Below are 24725 nucleotides of genomic sequence, written 5' to 3'. Positions count from 1 at the left end.
ATGTTTCTAAATCGTGACAACAGAGCTCTCTGAACACTTAGCTGTAGTAACAATGCTAAATTAATTTCATGGATGAGTTGCATTTGCTATGTCATGTAATAATCAGCAAGTATTTGTTAAATCCAAGTCTTCTCTGTTTCTGTAGGAAACAGGGGAGAGTGATGAGCCTCTGGACCGTTCTGTGCTGGCAACGATTCCAGGACAGACCATTGCAGACAAGCTTTATAACGCTTGGATTCGTCTTCAGACCCACGTCAACATTGTGTTTGACAGTGACATGGACAAACTAATGACTGAGAAATACCCTGGTATTCGTCAGGTGGGTCTTAAACTCTGATCTTTGCGTATCACTGGCAGCTAAAGGGAGAGAAATGGATGGAATAAGAAATAAATGAAATATTTGCACTCAGTACGTTGGTGTTTTCATGATTCTCATTGCTGTAATGTCTTGAGAATCTGCCTGATGTTGCACGCTTTTATTTTTCACCATTTAATTGTTAACTTTTGTTTTCAAAGCTATTAGAGAAAAAGGAAGGACTGTTCCGCAAGCACATGATGGGGAAACGTGTGGATTTTGCAGCTCGGTCGGTCATTTGCCCTGATATGTACATTGGTACCAATGAGATTGGCATTCCCATGGTAAGAAGAAATAAAGGAGTGCCTCCTTATGATACTGTACAGCAGTGCTTTCAGCTACATAGTAAGCAGTTTAAAATGGAGAGGTTTACTGATTTTTTGCTTTGACTTTATTCTGCCTTACCAGTGTGTTAGTGAAGGAATATTGAAGGGCAAGAAATTCTTACAGAATTTCTAACTCAAACTCAATACTAAACCTAGAAAAGGGGATGGAAAAAGAAGAGCTGCCCTTGCTTCCTTGGTTAATGAATTAGTACAAATTTCATAAGTAGGTCCTGTTTCAATGTTGATCTTTGTACAGTGTATCCTGTAACAGGCCTGACAGCCTTAAAGAAAAGCCCATAGGTGTGTTACAGCCTTCATCCTTAACGAGTCTCAGGGATAAAACCAGTCCTGAACTTATAAACAGTCTTTTCTGCTTGCCTACATGAGAACAGTGAACTTGATGGTTTTGCAGTTTTTACCTTTATTGTAAGTTTGTTTGCAGAATCTAAAACAGTGCTTTTTTATTTTTAATTACTAATTCAGTGTTTCTCTTCTGCTCCAGCTGAAAATCATAAGGCCATAGTTTACTGCTCTTAGAGTGCAGATTTTAAAGCAGAAATGCATCCTATGGCATGACAACAGGTTGAGAAAGAATTTCTGTTTACATTTCATGAATTAACAGGCAGCCCTATTTTCTCAGTAGCTTGTTATTATTTTTAAAGCAAAAGCTGAACAACTAGTTTCTCTCCTTTCTTCTTTCCTGTCCAGGTATTTGCTACCAAACTGACCTACCCTCAGCCAGTCACTCCCTGGAATGTCAAAGAACTGAGGCAGGCTGTCATAAATGGCCCAAAGGTTCACCCTGGGGCTTCCATGGTCATTAATGAAGATGGGTCTCGTACAGTGCTGAGTGCAAGCAGCTTGACCCAGAGAGAAGCCATAGCCAAGCAGCTCCTCACGCCTTCTTCAGGTGCACCCCAGTCAGGACTGAAGATTGTGAGTACAACAAAGACTTGACTTATCAGAACCCTTCACCTTATGGTTGGATTTTTTGTTCTTGCTAGTGATTCTCAGGCCTGCTCACAAAGGCTGCCTGGGCAAGGTTCTCTTGTCTTATAGCATGTGGCTTGGGAAAGGTTAAGGTGCTATGTGAGAGGAAAAGCTGTTTGAAGTTTTAGTAGCTATATTTTTATCCTCAGTGTCTCTTAATGTGCAGTGTGTGGCATTCGTCTTGCCAAGATGCTGAACAGTCACTCTTACAGCTCTCTTACAGTTTTTGGGCAGTCTTAGTAGCATGAAGGGCTTTATTTCATCATTTTTGCATTCCTCTGCCTCCCTGTCTTCAGCTAAAGTTAGTGGGTTTTTTAATCTCCTTTTGAAATATTAAAATACTTCGCTTGGAGCAGTTTTGTGATAGTAGCTCAGGTGGCTGAAATTCAATATACTAACAGAGTAGATGTGACACAAGCAGTTTGTACGACCTGTCTTTCCTGATGGGTTGCCCACTGACAGAGCTGCACGTCCAAGATCAAGCATGGTGAAAGGAGCTGCTTTCGGTATCACGTGAAGTGGGAGTGTATGAAGAGTAGATATCCTGTTGACCAGTACAGTGGTTTGTGAAGAGGGCTTCAACTCCCAAACATTTGCCAAAGAAAACTCTGCTTTATTTGTTTTTAATTTGGGTGACATTTGAAACTGTGGTTCTCACATTTGTGTGCTGTGGCAGAAAAGCACCTGTGAATTGCTGTGCTAAAGCTAAGCTTTTTTTCAGTAGGTTTTGTGAAGGGATTTTATTTTGGTGTATGTTTTTGGGGCTGAGAGTAATCCTTCAGGGCTACACAGAATCCTGCATGTGGTAATGATGTAATGAAGGAAAGGAGTTTTTTGCAGGGCTTCCAAGCACCGGCTCAGGCATTTAAGTTTGGGCTCCAGTTCTGAACTCTGTGGACATTTCCAAGCAATGAACGAGCTCAAGTCAATCTAACATTTTCATAGAATGGCCTGGGTTGAAAAGGACCACAATGCTCATCCAGTTCCAACCCCCTGCTATGTGCAGGGTCACCAACCACCAGACCAGGCTGCCCAGAGCCACATCCAGCCTGGCCTTGGATGCCTGCAGGGATGGGGCATCCACAGCCTCCTTGGGCAACCTGTTCCAGTGCCTCACCACCCTGTGTGTGGAAAAACTTCCTCCGAATATCTGACCTAAACCTCTCCTGTCTCAGTTTAAAACCATTCCCCCTTGTCCTATCGCTATCCACCCTCATAAACAGCCGTTCCCCTTCCTGCTTATAAGCTCCCTTCGAGTACTGGAAGGCCACAGTGAGGTCTCTTTGGAGCCTTCTCTTTTCCAAGCTAAACAAGCCCAGTTCCCTCAACCTTTCTTCACAGGAGAGCTGCTCCAGCCCTCTGACCATCTTAGTGCCCTCCTCTGGACCCGCTGCAAGAGCTCAATGTCCTTCCTGTACTGTGGGCCCCAGGCCTGGATGCAGTACTGCAGATGGGGCCTCACAAGAGCCGAGTAGAGCAGGACAATCACCTCCCTCTCCCTGCTGACCCCCCCTTTTTTAATGCAGCCCAGAGCACAGTTGGCCTTCTGAGCTGCAGGTGCACACTGCTGGCTCATGTCCAGCTTCTGATCTGCCAGGACACCCAAATTCTTCTCCACGGGGCTGCTCTCAAGGAGATCTTCCCCCAGTTTGCGTAAATATCTTCGATTGCCCCGACCCAACTGCAGCACCCTGCACTTGGCCGTATTGAACCTCATTAGGTTTTCATGGGCCCACTTCTCCAGCCTGTCCAGGTCCCTCTGGATGGCTTCCCTTCCTTCCGTTTTCTTTGCATGCAAACAGTTACTGAATCTTCCTTAAATTGCACCCTATTATAAGGCCTCAGACTTAAGTGTTGCAGTGAGATTGGCAGGGGTCTCACAGGTGTTGGTGTGATTATTGAGAGCTGGAGTAATAATTTCGGGGGAGATTGCTGCACCAGGGACTGCAAAATTGCATCAGTTACGAATTCACACTTTTGTGACTTTTGGAATTGTTAGTCCCCCAAACACAGTTTCACATTGGCTGTTTTTATCAGGAGGATGACTTACAAAAGAAATGGGAAAATATAAGTTGGTTTTTTTTTTTTTTTTTTCCATCGTCTTTGATCCCTGTATTGCCAAGGGAGAGGAGAGGTTGATGGGGTATGGCTTGAATGTTGTTACCTTGGATTGATCACTGTGGTTTGTGGGTGTTAATGGAGTACGCACAGTCTTAGAATGTGGTTAGGTGGAGAGCAGAGAGATTTGGGAGCAAGTAGTCTGGTTTCATTCTCTTAAAACTTCAGCACAGACTGCTAATACTAGAAGGAAGATGTTTTGAATGCACGTGTATTTTAAGAGACAGTAACAAAAATCCCCTTGCAGGTTTGCCGTCATATTAAAAGTGGAGATGTCCTGTTACTGAACCGCCAGCCCACTCTTCATAGACCCTCCATCCAAGCTCACCGGGCCAGAATCCTGCCTGGAGAGAAGGTGCTGAGGCTCCACTATGCCAACTGCAAGGCATACAATGCTGATTTTGATGGTGATGAAATGAACGCCCATTTCCCACAGAATGAGCTGGGTAGAGCAGAAGCCTACACCTTAGCCTTTACTGATGAACAGTATCTAGTTCCAAAGGTAAATAAAACTTCTTCCCACGTGAAATCACATTGTTTAAAATGTTGTTGTTTTCTCTAAGGATAAACGAGGTTAAACTTGTTCTTTGTGGGGTTTGTTTTACTTCTTAGTTACTTTTCTGTCTCTGTTGCCAAAGGTGCCACATCCCTCAACAGATTCTTGTCCAGGCGCTGTTACTTGCTTCTTGTCTCCCCAGTTCCTGCTGTTCTCCTAGTTTAGGAGCACCCACCACATCTAAACAATCTTGTTCTTTGTCACTCTCAACATCCAGAAGAGTTTCACTGTGAAGTGCTCTTCAGAAGTAACTTTGGTGCTTTTATTCAGCTGCGCTAACTCTGGGAGCTGCTAACACTTGACTTCTCATCCCCAAATCTTTTTTCTTCCAAATTTCTGTAGGATGGCAAACCACTTCCTGGGTTGATCCAGGACCACATGATTTCTGGAGTCAGCATGACAACCCGGGGCTGCTTTTTCACAAGAGAGCAATATATGGAGCTTGTTTATCGAGGACTAACAGACAAGAAAGGAAGAATTAAAACCTTTCCTCCTGCCATTATGAAACCACAACGATTATGGACAGGGAAGCAGGTAGTCATAATTTATTGGAGTAGAGAATGTTGGTCATTCCAAAGTAAGCAGAACACTAATATTAAGACCAGTGCTGCTGAGAGCTGCTCAAAAGCTGGATCCCATTGTCTAGGCAACACCATGTAGATCTTGATGAATGTTCCAACTGGATCTCCAAGAGTATCTTTTCATTTAAAAAGCACACTGTCTTGTAAGCATCACATTTTTAAGCTTTTAAAGATTTGCTTCAATGCATAGAACATTGTTTTTCTCCTTCTTGCCAAATTCTTTACACCAAGAAGGAAATAGAGGGAACAAATAACTCTTGCTGTTTCTGCTGCTTTATAGGTTGTTTCTACATTGTTAATAAATATCATCCCAGAAAACTACGTCCCACTGAATTTGACTGGGAAAGCTAAGATAGGTGGGAAAGCCTGGATGAAGGGACCTGCAAGCAGATGTCTAAATCTTGACTCAATGTGTGAATCTCAGGTATGCTGGTGGCTGGGCTGGGAAGCATTTAGTGTGAATGTGTATGGAGTGGAGGAATGAGAAGGGAAAGCAGAAGGATGATAAAGTTAACAACAGACATTTCGAGATATTTACTGCCCAAAGGTAGAAGTTGGAGGGTAGGTCTGGGTGTCTAGAGAAACTCTTCTGATCCTGACTGATGTGGACTCCATCTCGTTTTGTTAGACCACATCTTCATTGTTTTATTTTACAAGTTGAGAAATATAGATGGTATTAGAAGTTCTCTTTTTGCTGTAAAGACTGCAGCCTTCCAGTATTTAAAGGAAGATTATAAATGGAAGGGAAATCAACTCTTTACACAGGTAGGTAGTGATATTGAAAAAGGGAGAGTGTTTTAAACTAAAAGAAGAGAGATTTAGATTAGATGCCAAGGGAAATTTTTCACTGAGAGGATTGTGAGGCACTGGAACAAGCTGCCCAGAGATGCAGTGGATGCTTCATCCCCAGAAGCGTTCAGGGCCGGGCTGGATGGGGCCCTGGGCAGCCTGATCGGTGCTTGATGTAGCAGGCAGCAACTCTGCCACAACAGGGGGGTTGGAACTAGGTAATCTTTGAGGTCCCTTCCAACCTGTGCCATTCTATGATACGTAGGTAACATTGGTCAATGTATTTAACCTTTCACCAGCTGCTGGTGGTGGTGTTCTTCCTGAATAGCTGTTTTCTTTTTCAGGTTATTATTAGAGGTGGGGAATTACTTTGTGGTGTGCTGGACAAAGCCCATTTTGGCAGCTCTGCCTATGGCCTAGTCCACTGCTGCTATGAAATTTATGGGGGTGAAACCAGTGGAAAAGTGCTAACATGTCTGGGACGCCTCTTTACTGCTTTTCTGCAGCTCTACAGGGGGTTTACAATGGGTGAGTATCACAAGGACTTATCCACTACTGCACTGCAGAACCTCGTGAGGTGTAAAGCAAACACTGTTGGGCAGAATGCATGCCAGGAGTTCTGTAAATAGTCTCGTGAGACATTGTCTTTGAGTAGGATCACTGGCTGGCAACCTTTTTTTTCTTTTTTTTCTTTTGTCCTCCCCTCCCCTTATTTTAATGTAGCTGGCCTTTGAAGAATAAAGTATAACCTTGAGCGTGTCCTTTAAATTCTCTTGTCTGTCCTGCCTAATCAAAATGGGTAGAGTCTTGTGTATAAGCTTTGATTAGATACAATCTCCGATGAGCCTGTATGCTATTTTTTACTTCTATGGTTGCATACAAACCATAAAAACTGATGAGTGAAATAGGAGGACCTTGAGGGGTTCTTAAAGTCTTGCATATCTCACTTAACTGTAAGTCTTTTGATAAATATTTGACTTTCATTACAACTTTGCCAACTCATACAAAAATGCAATTGGTGGTGAATAAAAAACTTGTCCCTCACTCTGTTTTCTTGCAATAGTTTAAATGCTTCGAAGGGCCATGGAGAGCTCTGCATGGTGTTTTTATACAAATGCAGTGTTAAATTTAAGGGTTAGATTCACTGGAGCGAGGGTGCTCCAAAACTACTACTTTAACAGAGGTAGTGAGCAAAGATCATTAGGTAATTAAAATGTCAGAAAAAGATTAGTGAGTCCGGAGCAGGAGAGTAATGTCTAGAGAAGGTGAGATGATTCAGGACTGAACAAAGTGAGATGCTGAGATGAATAAGGTTCAAAAGGTATAGAAGAGACAAAGTTGTAACTGGGGGAGGAGAGGAGGGTCTGGACTCTGAAGATGCTGGGATACATAATGGGGCCATAGGCACCTTTACTTTGTTCACACTTGTATGACTCTACGTAGTAAAGCATCCCACTTGTCCCCTCAGCTGCTATAGATGTAATTTGTTCTGAGAGAGATTTCTGGGACTCTCTGCTCAAAGCAAGTCCTGCCAGGTGGGCTTGTGCAGGGCTGTTCCTGTTAGGAACATCTCCAGGGGCAGCGACTCTGCAGTCTCTCTTAGCCAGCATTTAATCTTACACATCTTTAAAAGCTACATAAATGCATCTCCTTGTCTCTCCTCGTCCATTATGTGTTCTACGCACTTACATGACTATTTCTGGTGACTTCTGCAGGAAGTGAATACTTTCTCAGTTCTTTTTTGGTCACTGTGGTCTGCCTGTCTTTAACAGGGATTGAAGATATCTTGGTTAAACCTGAAGCAGACCGCAAAAGACACAAAATCATCAGAAAATCAAACCAGTGTGGTATTGAAGTAAGTCTGTTTCACATAACTTTTTTCCCAGTGATTTAAAAATTTGGAAATTCTGTCCTGTGTAACTATTTGCTTGGCACCAAAAAAAAAAAAACAAAGTACAACAACAAAAGTCTTTTACTTTCAGGTTGTTAGAGCAGCTCTTAATTTGCCAGAAACAGCATCATGTGAAGATGTACAAGGGAAATGGCAGGATGCCCATCTCTGCAAAGACCAGAGAGATTTTAACATGGTTGACCTGAAATTCAAGGAGGAAGTAAACAATTACAACAATGAAGTTAACAAGGTTGGCATTGAGGCATCTGTATATACTAATTTTGTTTAGAGCCTTTCTGTTTAAGTTAATTTCATGTTGATGCAGGGTGATAGACTGTTCTGGAGGCTGAAGCTTTCCATCTGTCTCCAGCATGAAGCTTCACATACCACCTTCCCAGAACACCTCAGCCTTCTCCTTCCTGAATGACATATTCAAAATGCTTTTAAAATTATAAGCAGGCATGTCTGCAGTTGCTTTGCTTTCAACAGAAATTAATTGTGTTTATTATTTTATTAATAACAGGTGTTTTTTTTTTTTTCCCCTCACCACACCCCAACCATAGGTTTGCATGCCATTTGGTCTGCATAGGAGCTTTCCAGAGAACAATTTGCAATTGATGGTACAGTCAGGAGCCAAAGGATCCACTGTAAATACAGTACAGGTAATGACAATCATAATTCTTAGCAGCTATGTGCATTGATACAATTTGTATTAGAATGCACGTTACTGGAGCTTATTCTGTGGCTATCTAATAGCAATGCAAATGTTTATTGTGGGCTTGGGAATGGCAGTAATATAGGGACCAATATATCTACAATATTTTAGTTTCACATATACTTGTATTGAAATATTTATACAGAATGGAAGTGGAAGTGTTGACTCAAGTCAAGATGCTGAAATAATTTTGTTTAAAAAGACCAGATATGATCTACGTGCCTTTGCTGCCCATCATTAGCAAGAACCTTCACTGAGCATTTCAGCATTTAATTAAAGAGCAGTTAGTGGATGAGTCATTTTTCTTTTCGGTGTTTTCAAGGAAAAAAAATCTTTCACTTACAAGAGTAAAATTTGGTGGGGAAAAAATGATGTTTCCTTTTTTCCTTCCTGTTCAAATGCAGATTTCTTGTTTGCTGGGCCAGATCGAGTTGGAAGGTCGAAGGCCCCCGCTGATGGCATCTGGCAAATCTCTGCCCTGTTTCCAACCTTACGATTTTTCCCCTAGCTCAGGAGGATTTGTGACTGGCAGATTTCTCACTGGGATCAAACCTTCTGTAAGTTTAATATGCCTTCTGCTTTGTAGTGGAAGTGCTATAAGCCATGGCCTGAAACAGTGACTGAGCACCTGATGGGAAGGCAGGGCCAACCCAGGGGAGCTCAGGTGCAAGCAAAACACCTGAGTGACTGTAAGGGATGGAGCCAGGATCCATCCCTTCCCAGACCTCATTTAAGGGTTGGCAGTGGAGGTGAGGGCATCTCTTGTTGGAGATCCCTGCCTACCTGAAGTCTTACAAAGATAAGCAGCTCTTCTTCATTTCTGTGTCTGTGCTGCTGCAATTGGACTTGTTTTCATTTGCTATAGCCAAAGACTTTGCCACCCTGCTATTATCATACCATTATAGCATTATGCTGGAACTTATATAGATCTTGCTATTGTCGAGGTTTTTGTGATTACAGATAAATCAACTATGTGCACTGTACTTTCAAATATAGCTTTTCAGAAAGAGTGTGAATTACCAGCCTTAGTATACCTGTCAGCAGAATGCTGATGCTGTTGCTTTTGTGTTTAGGAATTCTTCTTTCACTGCATGGCTGGCAGGGAAGGTCTTGTGGATACAGCTGTCAAAACCAGCCGTTCTGGGTACCTGCAGAGGTAAGAGGATGTTATTCTGGATCCCAATCCAGGCCACATCTGCAGTATGTAGAAGGTGGAATTTCTAAATTATTTAGAGATAGTGAGGGGTTCTGGGGGATGACTACTGCCTCCTTGCACTCAGCTGATTCAGTGTGACTATGGAAATAGAAAAAAAAATTGCTTTTTGATTGTAAGACCCAAGGAAATTGCCAGAGAATCGTGCAGGAAGCTTTTCAGTATCATTGCACGTTTTGTCTGCACGTCATGTCTGTAGGAATTTTTCTTCCAAGGTTCCTGTCAAGTCCTTAAGTGCACTTAAGGTTTTAATGGAAGCAGTATTTTTCACGTTAGGGTTGTATCATCCTTATTACTTTGTAGCCTCAATATTTGTTTTCTCCTTTGGGTCAGGTGTATCATAAAGCATTTGGAAGGGCTGGTGGTTCAGTATGACCTGACTGTACGGGACAGCGATGGCAGCGTGGTGCAATTTCTGTATGGAGAAGATGGGCTTGATATCCCTAAAACTCAGTTCTTACAACCCGAGCAGTTTCCTTTCATTGCTGATAACTATGAGGTAGAACACTTAAATGTTAATTATGTGGTGTAAATAGACTGAAATGCATGGTTAATATCTAGCTTATCTCTAGTGAGGTAGTGGCACAGCTGTGTGGCACTGCCAGACTATGCCATGTTTTTTTTGCCACTGTATTTGAAATACAGAAGTGACTGTTCAGTTTTACTGACTCTTCTATCACTGCACTTGAATTCGTATCAACAGAGATGATGACTTTGCTCAGGTTTTCACATTTGATGACTTCCTTTTTTTTTTTTGTCATTTCAGTCACTACTTAATAAAGAGTGGTATTAGTCACATAAAGATGTATGGACTGAAAATTGTTTTACAGCAGCAGAACGTTTCGAGTTGCAGTAGATGACCTATTCATCTTTTCAGCTACTGCAAGTGTAGAGATTGGAGTAATCCCACAGGTAACTTTCTTCTAGGTGATCCAGAAGACAAATCATCTGAACGAAGCCTTAGCAAGGATGGAGTTGCACCAAGCGAAGCAGCAGTTTAAAGCCATCAGAAAGTGGTGGGCCAGGCACCAAAACCCTGTGCAGAGAGAAGGAGGTTTTCTGTTGTTTTCTCAAAAGAAAATGGCGAGTGTAAAGACACAAATCTCAGGAGGAGAAAGCAAAAATGGAAGAGATCCTGCTACTTTACAGGTAACACAGAAGCAGTTGAATTGACCTAGCCCTTAAAAAAGCAAAACAAAGGGAAAGAAAAAAAAACTATGCAGAATCCAGTGACTTTTTTTTTTTTTTTTTTTTTTTTTTTTGTCCCTCCATGTTTTGTTTCACAGGTAGCTTTTCCAGGTTTTGAAGGGATCACATGTCAGCTGTGTGGGTAATGGAGATGAGATTAATTTATTGCTACTTAAAGTCTTTAGGCCCAAGAGCTAGGGCAGAGGCCAAAACCTCTCAGGTAAAACTGGTTTTAGGAAACAGCCAGTGGCTGTTGCACATAGAATATAGCTCTCAAGCCAACCCTGTCTACTGTTTTAAGTGTGCTTATATACTCTTGTACATCAGGATACTGATTTGTATATTATTGCTTCTACTGAATGAATGTAGGACCATGAAATGCAAGCAGGTGCTACTTCACAGCCATATTTTTCACAAGGGATTTGTCCTAGTACAATGTGGACAGTTTACACAGAGCTCCAAACTGAAGGTGTTGAGATATATAACTTCCATTAGCTTGGCTGCACATGTCACTAGGATATTTACTCAGCTGTGCTGTTGGTTTGGTTTTTTTTTTTTGTTGCTATTGGTGTGTCTAATGACATCTAGATCAATTTGACCTGAGGACTCATGCATTTGTTTTTTTCCTCCTTTCAACAGGTAAATAGTTATAGACAAATATATATCTGTCTCAGTATATAAGCTCAAAGCTCAGTGAGCAGACTACCACGTGGCAAGCTAATTTCTCCTTCATAAAACAAAAAACCTTGTAAAACATATATTTAGCTTATTCCCTGCATTGACTTTTTTCTCTTTTTTTTTTTTTTTTTTTTTTTTTTTTACGTCTGTTAACTTTTTCATCTATTAAATGTAACACTCAAAATGTGACTTGAAAATCTGGCCAACTGAAGAATAGAAATAAGGCAGATCAACACATATAATTAAGATACAAGCTGCATTTAAGATCAGTGCTGAAATCATAAGTGCAAACTAATTTAAAAAAGAAAAACTCCTTTGTTCTGTCAACTTGGGACAGGTGAGTCAGCCAGCAGTAAAGACTTAAGTATGTCAAGAGGTTTCACTTGAAAGTTAAAAGCATTCTTAACTCTGTTTCACTGGTTTCTGAAGTAGTTGCTATGGATAGGCAATCTATTTCAAGTGTGTAAAGAACCTTGAAGACATGTAGGATCAAAGGTGTGAGTATCATAAAGTGGAGAATAGTGTATTTGCCATTGAGTTGTTCTTCAGTGTGTGTTACATACAGCCTTAAGTGTTCTGTGGATAAGCTTTTCTTGCTTTGCTAGGTCACTGGTGGAAGTGGCATTATTTTCTTTTGGTCCTGTTGCGTAACCAACCTGCTTAAAAATTCTCTCTTCAGTTATTGAAGATGTGGTATGAACTAGATGAGAAGAAACGAAGAAAGTATCTAAAGAAGGCAAATAAGTGTCCTGACCCAAGTCTCGCTGTTTGGCGTCCAGATTCCTACTTTGCATCTGTTTCAGAAACATTTGAAAATGGAGTCGAAGATTATATCAACAAACGAGAATGTGAGAAGGGAGGAGGTTGCATGCAACCAGCACTTTCTTCTGATAGGTAGTAACTTCTGTGCTCACTCCTTTGCTGAGACATAAAAATATTTCTCTTTTTGGACTGAGTTGGTTAACAGTGAGAAGTTTTTATCAACTCTTGGTTTTGCTGTGACCTTTGTGAAGCAAATGCTGTGGGTGTCAGAATGGTTCCTGAAAGCCACGTTTGTGTAGTGCATCATGGAGAGGTGTTTGGGTTATCAGTTCCTTCCAAGCCTGGATTTTCATGCTGGTGAGGACTTTAGTAAAGGCTTCATGGAATAACAGCAGCATCTTTGTGTTCTACGTATAAAATAATTCTTCATAAGAGTTAAAAATGAAAATGTGCTCTTGCCACATCCTAGAGTTAGTGAGAGAGTAGAGATAAGGAAGTGAGTAAATAGATTTTCGTTTGATAACATGAGAATTAGCAGTAGAAGTAAAATATTATTTGCCTGCGCCCTGGTTTTGTGTTAATGGGGTGTAGTTCTCAAATTAGATGAGGATATCTAGTTTTATGGCTTCTGAAAGGGATCTATCCAAAGGCTACCAAGATAAATTGGCTGGAAGAGCTTCATTGGCCTCAGCCCTGTTTTGGGCTATACAGAGTTCTTTACTTTGTACTCGTTGAACTTATATCTCTGCTTACATCATGTCTTCCAGATTAAAGGATTTGTTATATTTGAAGTGGCAACGGTCTCTTTGTGACCCAGGAGAAGCTGTGGGTCTTCTTGCAGCTCAGAGTATTGGGGAGCCTTCCACACAGATGACTCTGAACACCTTCCATTTTGCTGGCAGAGGTGAAATGAATGTCACGTTGGGTATTCCAAGGTGAGAAACCTGTGTTCTCCTTGGGTCCTTAGCTATTTTTGGCACTTAAATAGCAGTTTTTTGTCTTAATGGCAGGGATGTGTATTCTTCAGAGCAAATGATAAATCAGTTTATTGTGTGTTTTCAGAAATACTTCAACTCTTTACAGTTTTGTGGCTTTTGCTTCACTTTCCAGAAACTAAATAACTGGTTCCTTACCCTTCCTTGGTTTATAACAAATGGCCTGTTTCTGTATCTTATTCAGTACAGTATAGCCCTAAGGCAATCATGCTTTGTGGATTTGCTCTTTGTCTCACCCTAGTTTCCCCTATTAACTTCTAAACCTGTTTGTCATTTATTAAAATAAACAAAAATCACTGTAAATGATGACAAAGTCTTGCAGTTTAGGATTATCATCACCTAGGCAGAAAGGGACCTGGCTTATTGCATCGAGGTTTCTCCTGGTGCTTCTGTTTGCTGGCAGTGACTTTGCCAGCATACTCATTTACCAGCCAGTCATCATTTTTCAGTCGTACAGATGCTAACCCTGGCCTTGTATGTGGCACCGATGTCTTAGGTGGCAGATGGTTGTGTTACTTCAGTGAAGCAGAGGAGAGGGAGAAGGCAAGAGAAGCATCCGTTATGCATTTGTAGGAAGCAGGCTTCATTAGTTCTTTTCTGGGAACAACTTATCTCTGGTTTCTTCCCGTAATTGGAATGATAATCTAATGGAATCAGTAGAGCTGCTGGTGTGCTGTGCATGATGTGGAACCAGGGAAGTGCAAAGGGGTGCTGCAGTGGTAACCACAGCTCTTGATACATATGGTTTTGGTGAGACTGGCAGTCGCTGCATGCTGGCTTATTAAATAAACGTGCTGCTGCCTGCTGTCTTATTAAATGAAAGAGATGTTGATTTGATTGCGTAGTGCTTCTATTGCTTAATTTGAAAGACTATTCTTTGTTTAAAGGTTGCGGGAGATCTTGATGGTAGCCAGTGCAAATATTAAAACGCCAATGATGAGTGTTCCTGTGCTCAGTACCAAGAAAGCTCACAAGAAGGTGAAACAGCTCAAGAAACAGCTCACAAGAGTGTGCTTAGCTGAGGTGAGCCACCTATGCAGTGTATTCGTTGAGAATCTGCGCAGCAGAGACAGATATGCTGAAGTCTGTTCAGTTCTGAGGCCCATCTTTTCTTAGGGGCGCAGTCTTTTCTGTGCTCTCCTGCATTCTCTGTCTTCTGTCTTGCTTCTTCAATTCAGAAAGCAGCAATGATAGAGTTAAGACTCAATTCTGCTAAAATACTGGTCATTTTCAATGACCGAGGAACAGAGGTCAATAAAATGAAGCTGTTGACTCACTGAGCGTGGGCTCTTGTGAAAAAGTGGGACAAGGGGTCACGCTGTTCTCCCAGTATTGTCTAAATCAATCTTTGACAGGAGTTGAGGCCAAAAAGAATGCAGTGAAGTATTGTCATCTTCCCCAGGAGTTGCCACTAAGCCCGCAGAAAAGTTTTTCAATTAGTTTTGTGTAATTCTGGTCCCATATGGAAAGCATGGGAGTTGCAGGAAGTAAAGAAGGTGCTTTCAGTAAGACAGACCTGTTGCTACTTGTAGGTATTGCAGAAAGTTGAGTTAGAGGAATCCCTGCACTTAAAGAACAAAGAGAACAGCCATCGCCTCTACAAAATCAAATTCTGCTTCTTGCCCCATGAATATTATGGAGAGGAGAAGTGTGTGAAGCCCAGGGACATCTTGCACTTCATGGAAACAAGGTTCGTTTGCTTTCACGTGCTTTCCTGTTTCTCTTCTCTTGGCCTTCCGTGGGCTCTAAGGATCACTGCATGTTTGTTATTACCACTGCTGTGGTTTTCAGTGCAGCAGGGCCCTGAAGGTGTGCTAGCAGAAGATCTACACGGCTGCTTTTTGTCGTGAGCAATCCTGGGTATCAGTGGCTTGGCCATAGTGCAGGATGCTACTGAGGGAGACCAGAGATGACCAATCTTTTGCTTGCCTGGACCACATTAAGTGAAAAGGAATTGTCTCGGGCTGCATGTAAAATACATAGTTAATGTGTGTAAGTAACAAAACAAAAAGGGAAAGAGCAATAAAAGCATAAAATGTGTTGTTTGGACAAGTGAGGTAAATCTTATGTGAGAAGAGCCTATGCAAGCAGCATCACATTCCTTACCTTTGGCTGCTGAAGTATTTATTTTTCAGTGTGCTTTAGGTATCCCTTGGTGCTGTTACTGAGCTTAAATAAACCTTGTGGGTTTTGTTGTTGTTTGTTCTTTAAAAATTGGAAACAGTGAGGGCTTCATTTATTGTTCGTTGTTGTTGTCCACGCCATGTGTTGATGCTGAGTTATTTCATTTAACAGTTTTGCTTGTTGGTTTACAAAAAAATAATAATAAAATTCCCATTGGTGTGATGCCCTGAATTTTATATCCAGATGAGCTTAAATTATAAGCTTTTGGATGCATGGCTGCATTCATAGAATCATAGAATGGCCTGGGTTGAAAAGGACCATGATGGTCATCTAGTTTCAACCCCTGTGCTATGTGCAGGGTTGCCAACCACTCTGAGAGATTTGATACCAAATTTTTATTCCCAAGGAAATGGGGAAGGGCCAAGCAGAAAAATAATTTGCTTTACCCTAAAAATATTCTTGCATCCACCAAAGGATTATGTCCTATCACAAGTTGACTGGCTTCTTAAGGCATATTCATTTTCTGACAACTTAAAATCATAGATTAGCTGAGGTTGGACGTTTTGGGTTGCTTCTTCTTTCAGGTTCTTTAAAATTTTCTTAGAAGCCATTAAAAGGAAGCGTGCGAAGATGTCATCCTTTACTGAAGTCAGTACCCGCAAAGCCACTCGTAGAGATGTGGAAGATGTTGGAGACAAGGTACAGGAACCATAACCTGAGCTCAATACTTCACTTCTTTATCTGTTCTTGAGAACCAGGATTTGGAAAAGCATAGCCTGTTTTGATAAGACCCTAAATGTGTGAATACAAAAGTATTTGTTAATTATTTTCTTTACGCATAAACTACCTTTGCATTCTCTTAACAACTACTTCCTTGTTAATTTTACTGTAGATAAAATCCTTGTTTACTTAAGACTGTACTCTGAGAGTGCATATTTGTTTCAGGTTCAGCAAGACCTAAAAAGCTTACTGCTCTCCCAGAATGAGATCCTGTCACAGAACTGCTCCCCAATACCTTTGGGGAAATAATTTGTTTGCTGAAGAGCTTTTGCATGCTTCTTCTGTCACTTCTTTCTCAATAAGGGCTGTCTTAGAGCAATAACTTACATATTGTAGAATGTCTTCGTTAATGTTAAAGAATGTCCATCTTAAAGATGGACATGGATTGCTAAATTTCAAATGTGTAGCTAAAGGCTTTTGATGGATTTCATGCATTCCAGCAGAATCAGATTATCCCATTTATTATGGATTTCTAGGCACAAAATAATCAAGAAGCTCCAGAAGGTGAGGAAGAAGAAAAGATTGTTGATGCAGAACCTGATGAAGGGGATGGTGATGCTACAGAAGCGAAAATGAGGAGGAACCAGGAAGAAGAGGTAATGACTTCATAGGTGCTCAGCACTGTGCTTTATTTCTGTTTCCTCTGCCTTGGTCTGCATAGGCAGGAAAATTTTCATTAATGCAAATTCCAGAGCTGTGATTCTATGATAAGTAGGGTCTAAGCTGCATCTGCTGCATTATTCTCTTTACAACAGCTATATTTTCATTGTACCATATGGTACTGGCAAGGTACTTGCAGCACATCTGCCAAGAAGATTTATGCATAAAACTGCTTCATGTGTTTTGTTTCCCTATGTGTTCTGGCTCAGATAAGTGCCTCGTTATTTCTTTGTAGGTTGATTATGAGAGTGAAGAAGAGAATGGGGAAGAAAATGCTGCTGAGAATCCCGAAGATGAAGAGGGTGAATCAGAAAAGGAAGAGAGGGCCCAAGATGCTGATGAAGAAGATCAAAACGGAGCAGATGGTGATGATTCTCCACATCTTTCCTTTATGTCTCAGACTAAAAAAGAGAGAGCTCAATTACTTAAGTCAGCAGAGGTGCGAGTAAATGCAGTTCTGAACAGTCACCCATCTATACAGGACTACACGTTTGACACTGAAAATGAACTTTGGTGTGAGGTAAGATGGTAGTACTTGGAAACATCTGTGTGGTTGCATCTAGAAACATCTAGGATTGCTTGTAGCTCTTGTAACGTGCATCTCCTAGGAAAGTTGAAGTCTGTGCTTCAGCACAAGTGTACTTAATGCCACTTTTAGCAACCCTCTGACTTACAGAGCCCCTGTTGAAACTTTTATTTTTTTTTTAATGACAACTGATGGGTTTATGTTGTTTTAATCCTGGTGGGGAAAAAAATTGGCTGGACTGCTGTAAGAATGAGAATGTGTCTACAAGGCAGGAAGGGAGTTTCATATGGAAAGCACATTTGCTCATAGAGGACTCTAGAATAAATAAAGCTGGAGTTCTGTAACTTTGTGATACAGTAGTTAGAGGGGACAGGAATTCGTGATCAAATGTAACAGTGGCAGCTGAAGAAATGTAGCAGGAACATGAAATTCATTTATCCAGCAACATTTCCCTCCTTGTTTTTAAAAAACCTTTCAACACTTCTAGAAATAAAACTTCCTGTTTCATATCTAACCAGTTATTTTTATACTGTCTGCCTCCCTCAGTTCTACTCCTATATCCTTCCTCCCAAAAAGCCATCCGGCAACAGTCTGTCTTTGACCTCAGCTGTGACTCATCAGCCATCCCACTGCTGTGAAACTATAAAAGATGTAACCAAATCAAACAAGTTGCAGGCACTCAGAAACTTGCACAGTCCTCCTGCATAGTGGAAGATGGAAGGGAAGAAGTCTAGCCATCTTCAAAAAAATAATAATTAGTATAAGCTGTGAGGGCTTGAAAGCAATGTGAATAAATGGCTGGGATGTGGTGTTCGTGTTGGTGTTGCTCAGCTGTAATTCAACTTGGACATTTTTGTTCCCAAACATGCAATTAAGATAATCCCACTTGGCTGCTTTTTGCCTGAAAAGGAAGCAGGCTGGTTGTTGAGCATAAACACTGTGTTGCTTTTTTTTTTTTTTTTTTTTTTTTCTGTTTAGGTTTCGTTGACGCTTCCATTGATGAAGGTGTACTTTGATATCTCCTCTTTGCTTCTTTCTCTCACACGAAACACAGTCATACATGAAGTGAAGGGGATCACACGATGCCTGTTGAATGAAAGTACCAATGAGAAAGGAGAGAAAGAACTCATTCTGCACACTGAAGGGATAAATCTTGCAGAGCTGTTCAGATACGCTGATGTATGTAATCTGTGTGTAATCCTGAACTGGAATGGCCTTTTGTGTTCTAGGGAGAGGTGGTGGATGATGGGTGCCAGTTGAGCTTAGCAGGGTTGGTGTATAGTCTCCTCAGCTCTTAAGCGCTCTTCTTTCTCTTTTTCTTTCCCCAGATGTGTTCAGAGCTCATCAGAGTCTTTCCTCAAGGGTTGATTATAAATCCGTTTTTTTTTGTGCAGCAGCCCAGGATCTAATGACAGATAATTCCACACTGTGCTTGTAACTGTCTTTATAAATGTTACTTGAGGGAGTTCTTCCATCTAAATGAATTGCAGTACTTGGAGATGAATAGTTCTGTTATGCCATCTAGCCCATAACTCTACAAATAGAGGATTGTTTTATGCTACATCTTTTCTACTGCTTTTGTTAAAAGTAGTTCTGGCTGCCTGAGACATTGCTTGCAAGACTTTACCATGTCCTGCTGCTGGGAATGGTCAGTTCGTTTGTTTTCTGAATTTGGGTCATTTTTTTCATCTCTGCTGAATTTTGATTCTGACATAAGTGTATAAAGATTGAAACAGCTCTCCAGAGTCACCTTTGTCTGTGTTTGGCTCTGAGGTACTGCCTTGCTGTTGTGCAGCTGTTGGCATTCACTTAATGGAAGGTGAAAGGGGGGAAAAAAGCTTTTTTAGCTTACTGAGCTTAGCTGAACTTATTTGGAAAAATAAAGCTACCGTTGTCCTAATTTATGTCTGTGCTTTTTGCTTTCAGATTTTGGACCTGAACAGACTTTACTCCAATGATATTCATGCCATGGCTAAGAATTATGGTATTGAGTCTGCCCTGAGGGTCCTTATAAAGGAAATAAAAGATGTATTTGCTGTCTATGGTAGGATTTCTCTCTATCATTGAAGATGGTCTTTATTATCATTAAGCTGGTAAAAACAGCCACTTTGCTCACAATTATGTCTTAGTGTAATTAAAAATCATATTTTAAATCATGTTGTCATAATTTTGGTCACTGTAGTGTATTCTGGGAAGAATTTCTTGGTTAACTTCTGTTTAATCATAGTAGAAAATTGACTAGACAAGGTTATATTTATCCCTGTGTCAGATTTTTCTTTTATACTATATGAACTCTGCAAGTTGGGAAGTCCACAGGAATTAATTATTAACATCTGAGGAACATTACCTATGTTAGATGTGCAGAGTGACCCTGAGAATTGGATTTAATCTTGCCTCACTTCAGCTTTTTAATGATAAGAGTTCAAGCTCCCTTTATAGTTCAGTTTGTATCTTCCCTAAAATAGCTGTGCTGCCTTGACTGAAGGTTATTCCCTTTGCACTGCTGAGAGAATCCAGATAGCTAGCTTGGGGAAGATTCTTGATGGGCTCTGGGCAGCCCGTTCTAGTGAATGGTTTAGGGGTTGGCAACCTTGCCTGTGGCAGGAGGGCTGGAACTAACTGATCTTTGAGGCCCCTTCCAAACCTAGCCATCCTATGATTCCATTCTATGATCTGTGTACAGTGGGAATTTTAGCAACTGGTTTTGTAGAAACAGATTTACCAGCTGGCAATCCAGAAAGCCTTCCAGTTGTTACGTTCTCCCAGTTAGATGTTAGCAGAGCAGTTAATGATTTCCCATCAAGTAATTGCTGTTTTATTTGAGCCTAAGTAAGGTTTTCTGTGGGTGCTTAACATCATACACAGAAAATATCAGAACCTTTCTGTCTCCATTGCCTGGCTAATATAGGCCACAGGGTGAGGGCACAGAGCTCCATCCCGTCACTAGTAGATGGGTGCATGTAGACAAAGATGATAGAGATCTCACTGTTGTTTTACAGCACTCTTGATGTTCTAGTTTCCTGGTTTATATCACAGTGAGGAACGCCTGTCTTGGATGCATCAGGGGAGCAGCTATGCCAGCTGCATACAAAGAAGTGCAACAGCCAGAAGAACGTGAATAAAGATGTGTTCTCCATGTTGAGTACATTCAGGGGTTTAATTTAGATCAGACCTCTTTCTTTAGTAAGAAAGCTTGATTGCTCTTTCCTGTGTTCTTAGGCATTGTGGTAGACCCTCGGCACCTCTCGCTTGTGGCAGACTACATGTGTTTTGAAGGAGTTTATAAACCCATGAATCGTTTTGGAATCCAGTCCAGCTCCTCCCCTCTGCAACAAATGACATTTGAAACCAGTTACAAATTCCTGAAGGAAGCAACGATGATGGGTAAATGGTTTAGTTTGAACTGTCTTGCTGCAGGATTTCACGTGTGCTTTGTTTGCATTGGAGCTTTCCTCTATTTTGAGTAATGCATAATCGCATTAGAAAAGAATGCCAGAGGCTAAAATTTTAATTAAGTCCAAATGTTCCAGACATTTTTAATAAAATTCTGCCAGCTTAAATGAAGTCGGCTCCCACATGTAGTTTGTGGGGTCTGTGATTCCATCTTTAAGAATTAGATAGGCTGTTTAATAACAAACCTTAAGATCATTAAGATTTGTTCTAACGAGGCCTTTAAATCTGCCTTTTTCTGTCTTTACTTACACCATTAACATTGCCATCTCTGCTTGGTTTTCATGTCTCCTATTGTAACTCTTGTGTTTTCTCCTTGCCATTCAGAACTTTATTGTAAGAATAGTCTTCATGGTTGTTACTTTGATTCTATTTTTCTTCTTTTCTGCTTTTAGAACTACTTTCTTTGGTTCTTTGATATTCTTTTTCCTCTAACACAGACAAAGGGTCGCATTAATTTGCTTAATGATGGGTTTCTGCTGCCATTTGAGATGACTGTGTACCCTTCAGTGGCCTCTGCGCTGCTCTGGAAGTTGTGCAGAGCTTTTAGTTTCATCTACCTAACCATATCTCTGCATGGATCATTGAGGGCATTTGAAGTGGCAGATGCTCTCTATATGTAGGAGTCCCATCCAAAAAACATGGCTCTTCTGTCATTGGACAGTTTGGTATCATGTTTTGGATACTAATTACATCTCCTTTTGAAAATACTCCTGGTTGTTATCACTTGCTAGTTGGATGCTTCTCCTTGAATGCTCTTGTGCCACCTGCATTACCTAATGCAAAAGGGAAAAGCTGTCATCATGGCCTGTTTATCCAGTGTCTTTAAAAGCATTGCACCAGTGTCAGAGAGAGAGACTTCTGCCACTGAACTTCTGTCTCTTATTGCTGTTTTGCACCCTGTCTGGGAAAATAATGAGGATTTTGCTGAATAGTATAGTTACAGTTGACTTGTAATTCATCTGAACATCAGAAGAAATGTAAATTCAGGGTAAAAATGAATAGAAGAGGATGCTTCTTGTACAGTTGCTTCCTCTGGGTGCATTATATCACATGTTGGCTTATAAATAAGGTAAAGTTTTTGCCCCAGAAACCACAGAATGGCCAGGGTTGGAAGGGACCTCAAGGATGGTGAATCTCCAACCCCCCTGCCACATGCAGGGCCACCAACCTCTCCATTTAATACTGGACCAGGCTGCCCAGGGCCCCATCCAATCTGGCCTTGAACACCTTTGCAAATAAAGCCCTGAAGTGCATGCTAACAGAAGGGCATGGTGAATCTGTAGGAAAGCCAAGCTGACTACAGGTGCAGGGATATATTTATTTCACTAAGATGGAAACCAAAATCCTAACGTGGATTACAGCAGTCTGGATCTTATTTGTTTTAATGCAAGTGACGACTGTACCTTGAAACAGACACTGTGCCCATGTATGGCCTGAATCAATGAGAAAGGATAGGAAGAAGCAGAGGGAACAGCTACAATAGCAGTGAAATGCTGTCAGAGTGCAGGTGTGACCCAGTGGGCTGTTGGTCAGGAAGATTTGGTGTGGGAAGAGCACATCTGCATCAGAAGTGGGATCCTTTTGGCTGTTTGCTCAAATAATAACTCTTTGTTAACATCACGTGAGCAAACAGGACGGTTCTGACTTTGACCTAACAAAGAACCTTTTTCTTTTTTTCCCCTCTCTCTCTTTCTTCAGTTGACACACATTTAGGAGCAGCTATTTACTTGTACAGCTGTAGCTGAGATCAGAGCAGCGCGTGCCATAAATTGTTATGATGCAGCACCTTCCCCACCATCCTCTGTTTAATAGAAAGTTCAGTTCGTTTTGCTCAGTGGAATAAGTAAACACCAACTTATCGAAGCTTTAACAGTTTTACTTCCAATCTTACAGCATGCTTTAATTATATATATATATATCCAGCTTACTGATAGTTAGGATGAATGAAAACCACTCTGGTTGCTTATAAAAACAGTGAAAGCAAAACACTACCAGCCAAACTTGTCATGTGGAGAGATTCCGAATTTCTATGACAGTATCTCGCTACAGTGAGCAGCCACAAAATCAAAGGAATGTAAGGAATGTTGCTCTCCAGTCAAAAGTTCTCTTCGGATCTTGCCAGAAGGATTTAAAATCCACATCAAAAGGATTCACGCTAACAAAGGAAAAAGACTCCACAGGAGAAAGGCAGGAATGAAAGCAAAATCTTTCTGGTTTTGCTTCATTGGTGTTTTTTTTTGTTTTGTTTTTTTTGTTTTTGTTTTTTAGCAATTAATATAATCAGCAAAATGTGTTGAGTGGAAGGTCAGATCTGTGTGCCCTTGGAATTCAGAATGTGTTCTTTTCATCCTGAGTGGGGGAGAATTGAGAATTGTGTGGCCCTGTTCTCTACTTGCACGTGAAGACTCAAAAGAGCAAATAGTCGTTATAGGAAAAGTGGGAAGAGTTTTCAAGTTCCACTCTAGGAATATAAAGTCAGTCTCAACAGTAGGTGGCAATGCCTTTCTGAAGCTGGGGGTCTGAGCCAGATGAAGTTGTTGTATGTATAATAGAATGCTTTCTTTCAGCACTGACCTTGGAGAAGCCTTTGGGGACACACTAACCTGACTTCTAACTCTGTTGTAGGTGCCTATGATGAACTGAGATCCCCTTCTGCTTGCCTGGTGCTTGGAAAAGTTGTTAAAGGAGGGACTGGTTTGTTTGACCTCAAGCAACCCCTTACGTAGTGCTTTGCCTGTAATGTAAGGATTCTGATTTGTTCATCATAAGTATTTCTGTGTGGATGCTCCACAGCTGTGCCTACAGTATCTGTAATGAGCACACATGTGCTGTGTCTCTGGTCATCTTTCCTGTGCCAGCAGATATATTAATCTGGACACCTGATGAGCCTAATTTCTTTAATGAGATTGTTTGCACCTATAGAGCAAAAGAAATGCTTCCAAAGAACCGTTTTCTCACTGTTCTATTTTTTTAATTATTATTATTTCTTACATAGACAGAAATAAAATGGAGGAGATCACCTGGGTCTCACAAAGGCAGAAATCAAAGTAGAATCTGTTTATGGGGCCTGAATCCTGCAGGGCAGAATGCTGGGTGGGTAGTGGCAGTTGCCATGTGGTTGTTGCACTGTTAGTACAATCCTTCATCAGCCAAAGACATGAATACAGAAAATTCCTTAGGCATCTTCCACTGGCTACACGTGGAACAGTTCTGACACAGTGGGAAACCTGATATTTGATAAAGGTTTTTTGTTCGTAAGTGGCAGCATGAGGTGCTGTACAAAACAGTCCCAGAAGAATTATTAACACAGAGGTTTTTAAACTATTTCTGCTTTATATTTTGTATTTTAAAAAAAAAAAAAAAAATGCTTAATAAAGGATGGGGCAGAGAAGTGTTAGGAACACCCTGTTATGTGACTGTTACCAAGGGAATTCTGTCATGCAAGCAGCAGCCATCATACCGCTGGCTGTTAAACAGACAGAATCTCTTTGTGAATCAGACATTTTTAATACAATTTTAATCAGAATGAGATGCATGTAAGTTGTTACCATTCTCTGATGCTTGCTTACTACTGTATAGGCACATTTTCTGCCTGATTTCAACCCTCTGCCCCGCTCTGTGGTGCCCTTAGGCCAGCTGAGGAGCTCCTGCTTGCAGCAGAGCTGCCCTAAAGGGATTAGCTCAGACACTGGGAAGCACTGGTTTACACTTGGGAAAGAGTCTTTGTGGATTATCTCCATGCATCAGACCCTTAAGACTGTGTGTCAAATGCACTGCACATTTTGTTGAAGCTTAACAAATGCATTATACCAGCAGCTCTCCAGTTTCACTCTGCAGATTTTTTTTTTAAATAAAGGATTTCCTTTCCACTCTTAACACCTGCCATGCGTTTCTCATAAACATGTGAACAGCCAGGATAGAGTTAGTTGGACAGAGCTTTGTAAATGGTTAGATAGGAAAGAGCAATGGGGTAATGAGTCTTAATTTCAGATTACAGTCTGTACTGTTACAGACTGCTTGCAGAG

The 24725-nt window shown here is 41.0% G+C and overlaps 1 protein-coding gene across 1 annotated transcript in view; it reads left to right on the top strand.

Moving 5' to 3' along the window:
• POLR1A (RNA polymerase I subunit A) overlaps positions 1-23426 on the top strand; it is a gene marked incomplete at both ends in the record, with an annotated part of 29431 nt that extends 6005 nt beyond the window's left edge. The window contains 25 exons of the mRNA XM_079534154.1: positions 146-319; positions 517-639; positions 1390-1617; positions 4037-4291; positions 4688-4879; positions 5207-5350; positions 6060-6243; positions 7488-7570; positions 7698-7856; positions 8170-8268; positions 8726-8878; positions 9395-9477; positions 9868-10033; positions 10462-10683; positions 12080-12294; positions 12930-13097; positions 14045-14180; positions 14690-14847; positions 15866-15980; positions 16538-16657; positions 16957-17241; positions 18226-18426; positions 19174-19291; positions 20467-20631; positions 23326-23426. Coding sequence (XP_079390280.1) covers positions 146-319; positions 517-639; positions 1390-1617; positions 4037-4291; positions 4688-4879; positions 5207-5350; positions 6060-6243; positions 7488-7570; positions 7698-7856; positions 8170-8268; positions 8726-8878; positions 9395-9477; positions 9868-10033; positions 10462-10683; positions 12080-12294; positions 12930-13097; positions 14045-14180; positions 14690-14847; positions 15866-15980; positions 16538-16657; positions 16957-17241; positions 18226-18426; positions 19174-19291; positions 20467-20631; positions 23326-23426 — 4047 coding nt within the window. The remainder of the gene's footprint in view (positions 1-145; positions 320-516; positions 640-1389; positions 1618-4036; positions 4292-4687; positions 4880-5206; positions 5351-6059; positions 6244-7487; positions 7571-7697; positions 7857-8169; positions 8269-8725; positions 8879-9394; positions 9478-9867; positions 10034-10461; positions 10684-12079; positions 12295-12929; positions 13098-14044; positions 14181-14689; positions 14848-15865; positions 15981-16537; positions 16658-16956; positions 17242-18225; positions 18427-19173; positions 19292-20466; positions 20632-23325) is intronic.
• Between the last annotated feature and the right edge of the window lie 1299 nt (positions 23427-24725).

This window comes from Tetrao urogallus, assembly GCF_951394365.1.
Source record: "Tetrao urogallus genome assembly, chromosome: 4".
NCBI classification, from domain to species: domain Eukaryota; kingdom Metazoa; phylum Chordata; class Aves; order Galliformes; family Phasianidae; genus Tetrao; species Tetrao urogallus.
The sequence above is the reverse complement of the archived record's forward strand: the minus strand, read 5'-3'. Positions and strand labels throughout refer to the sequence as shown.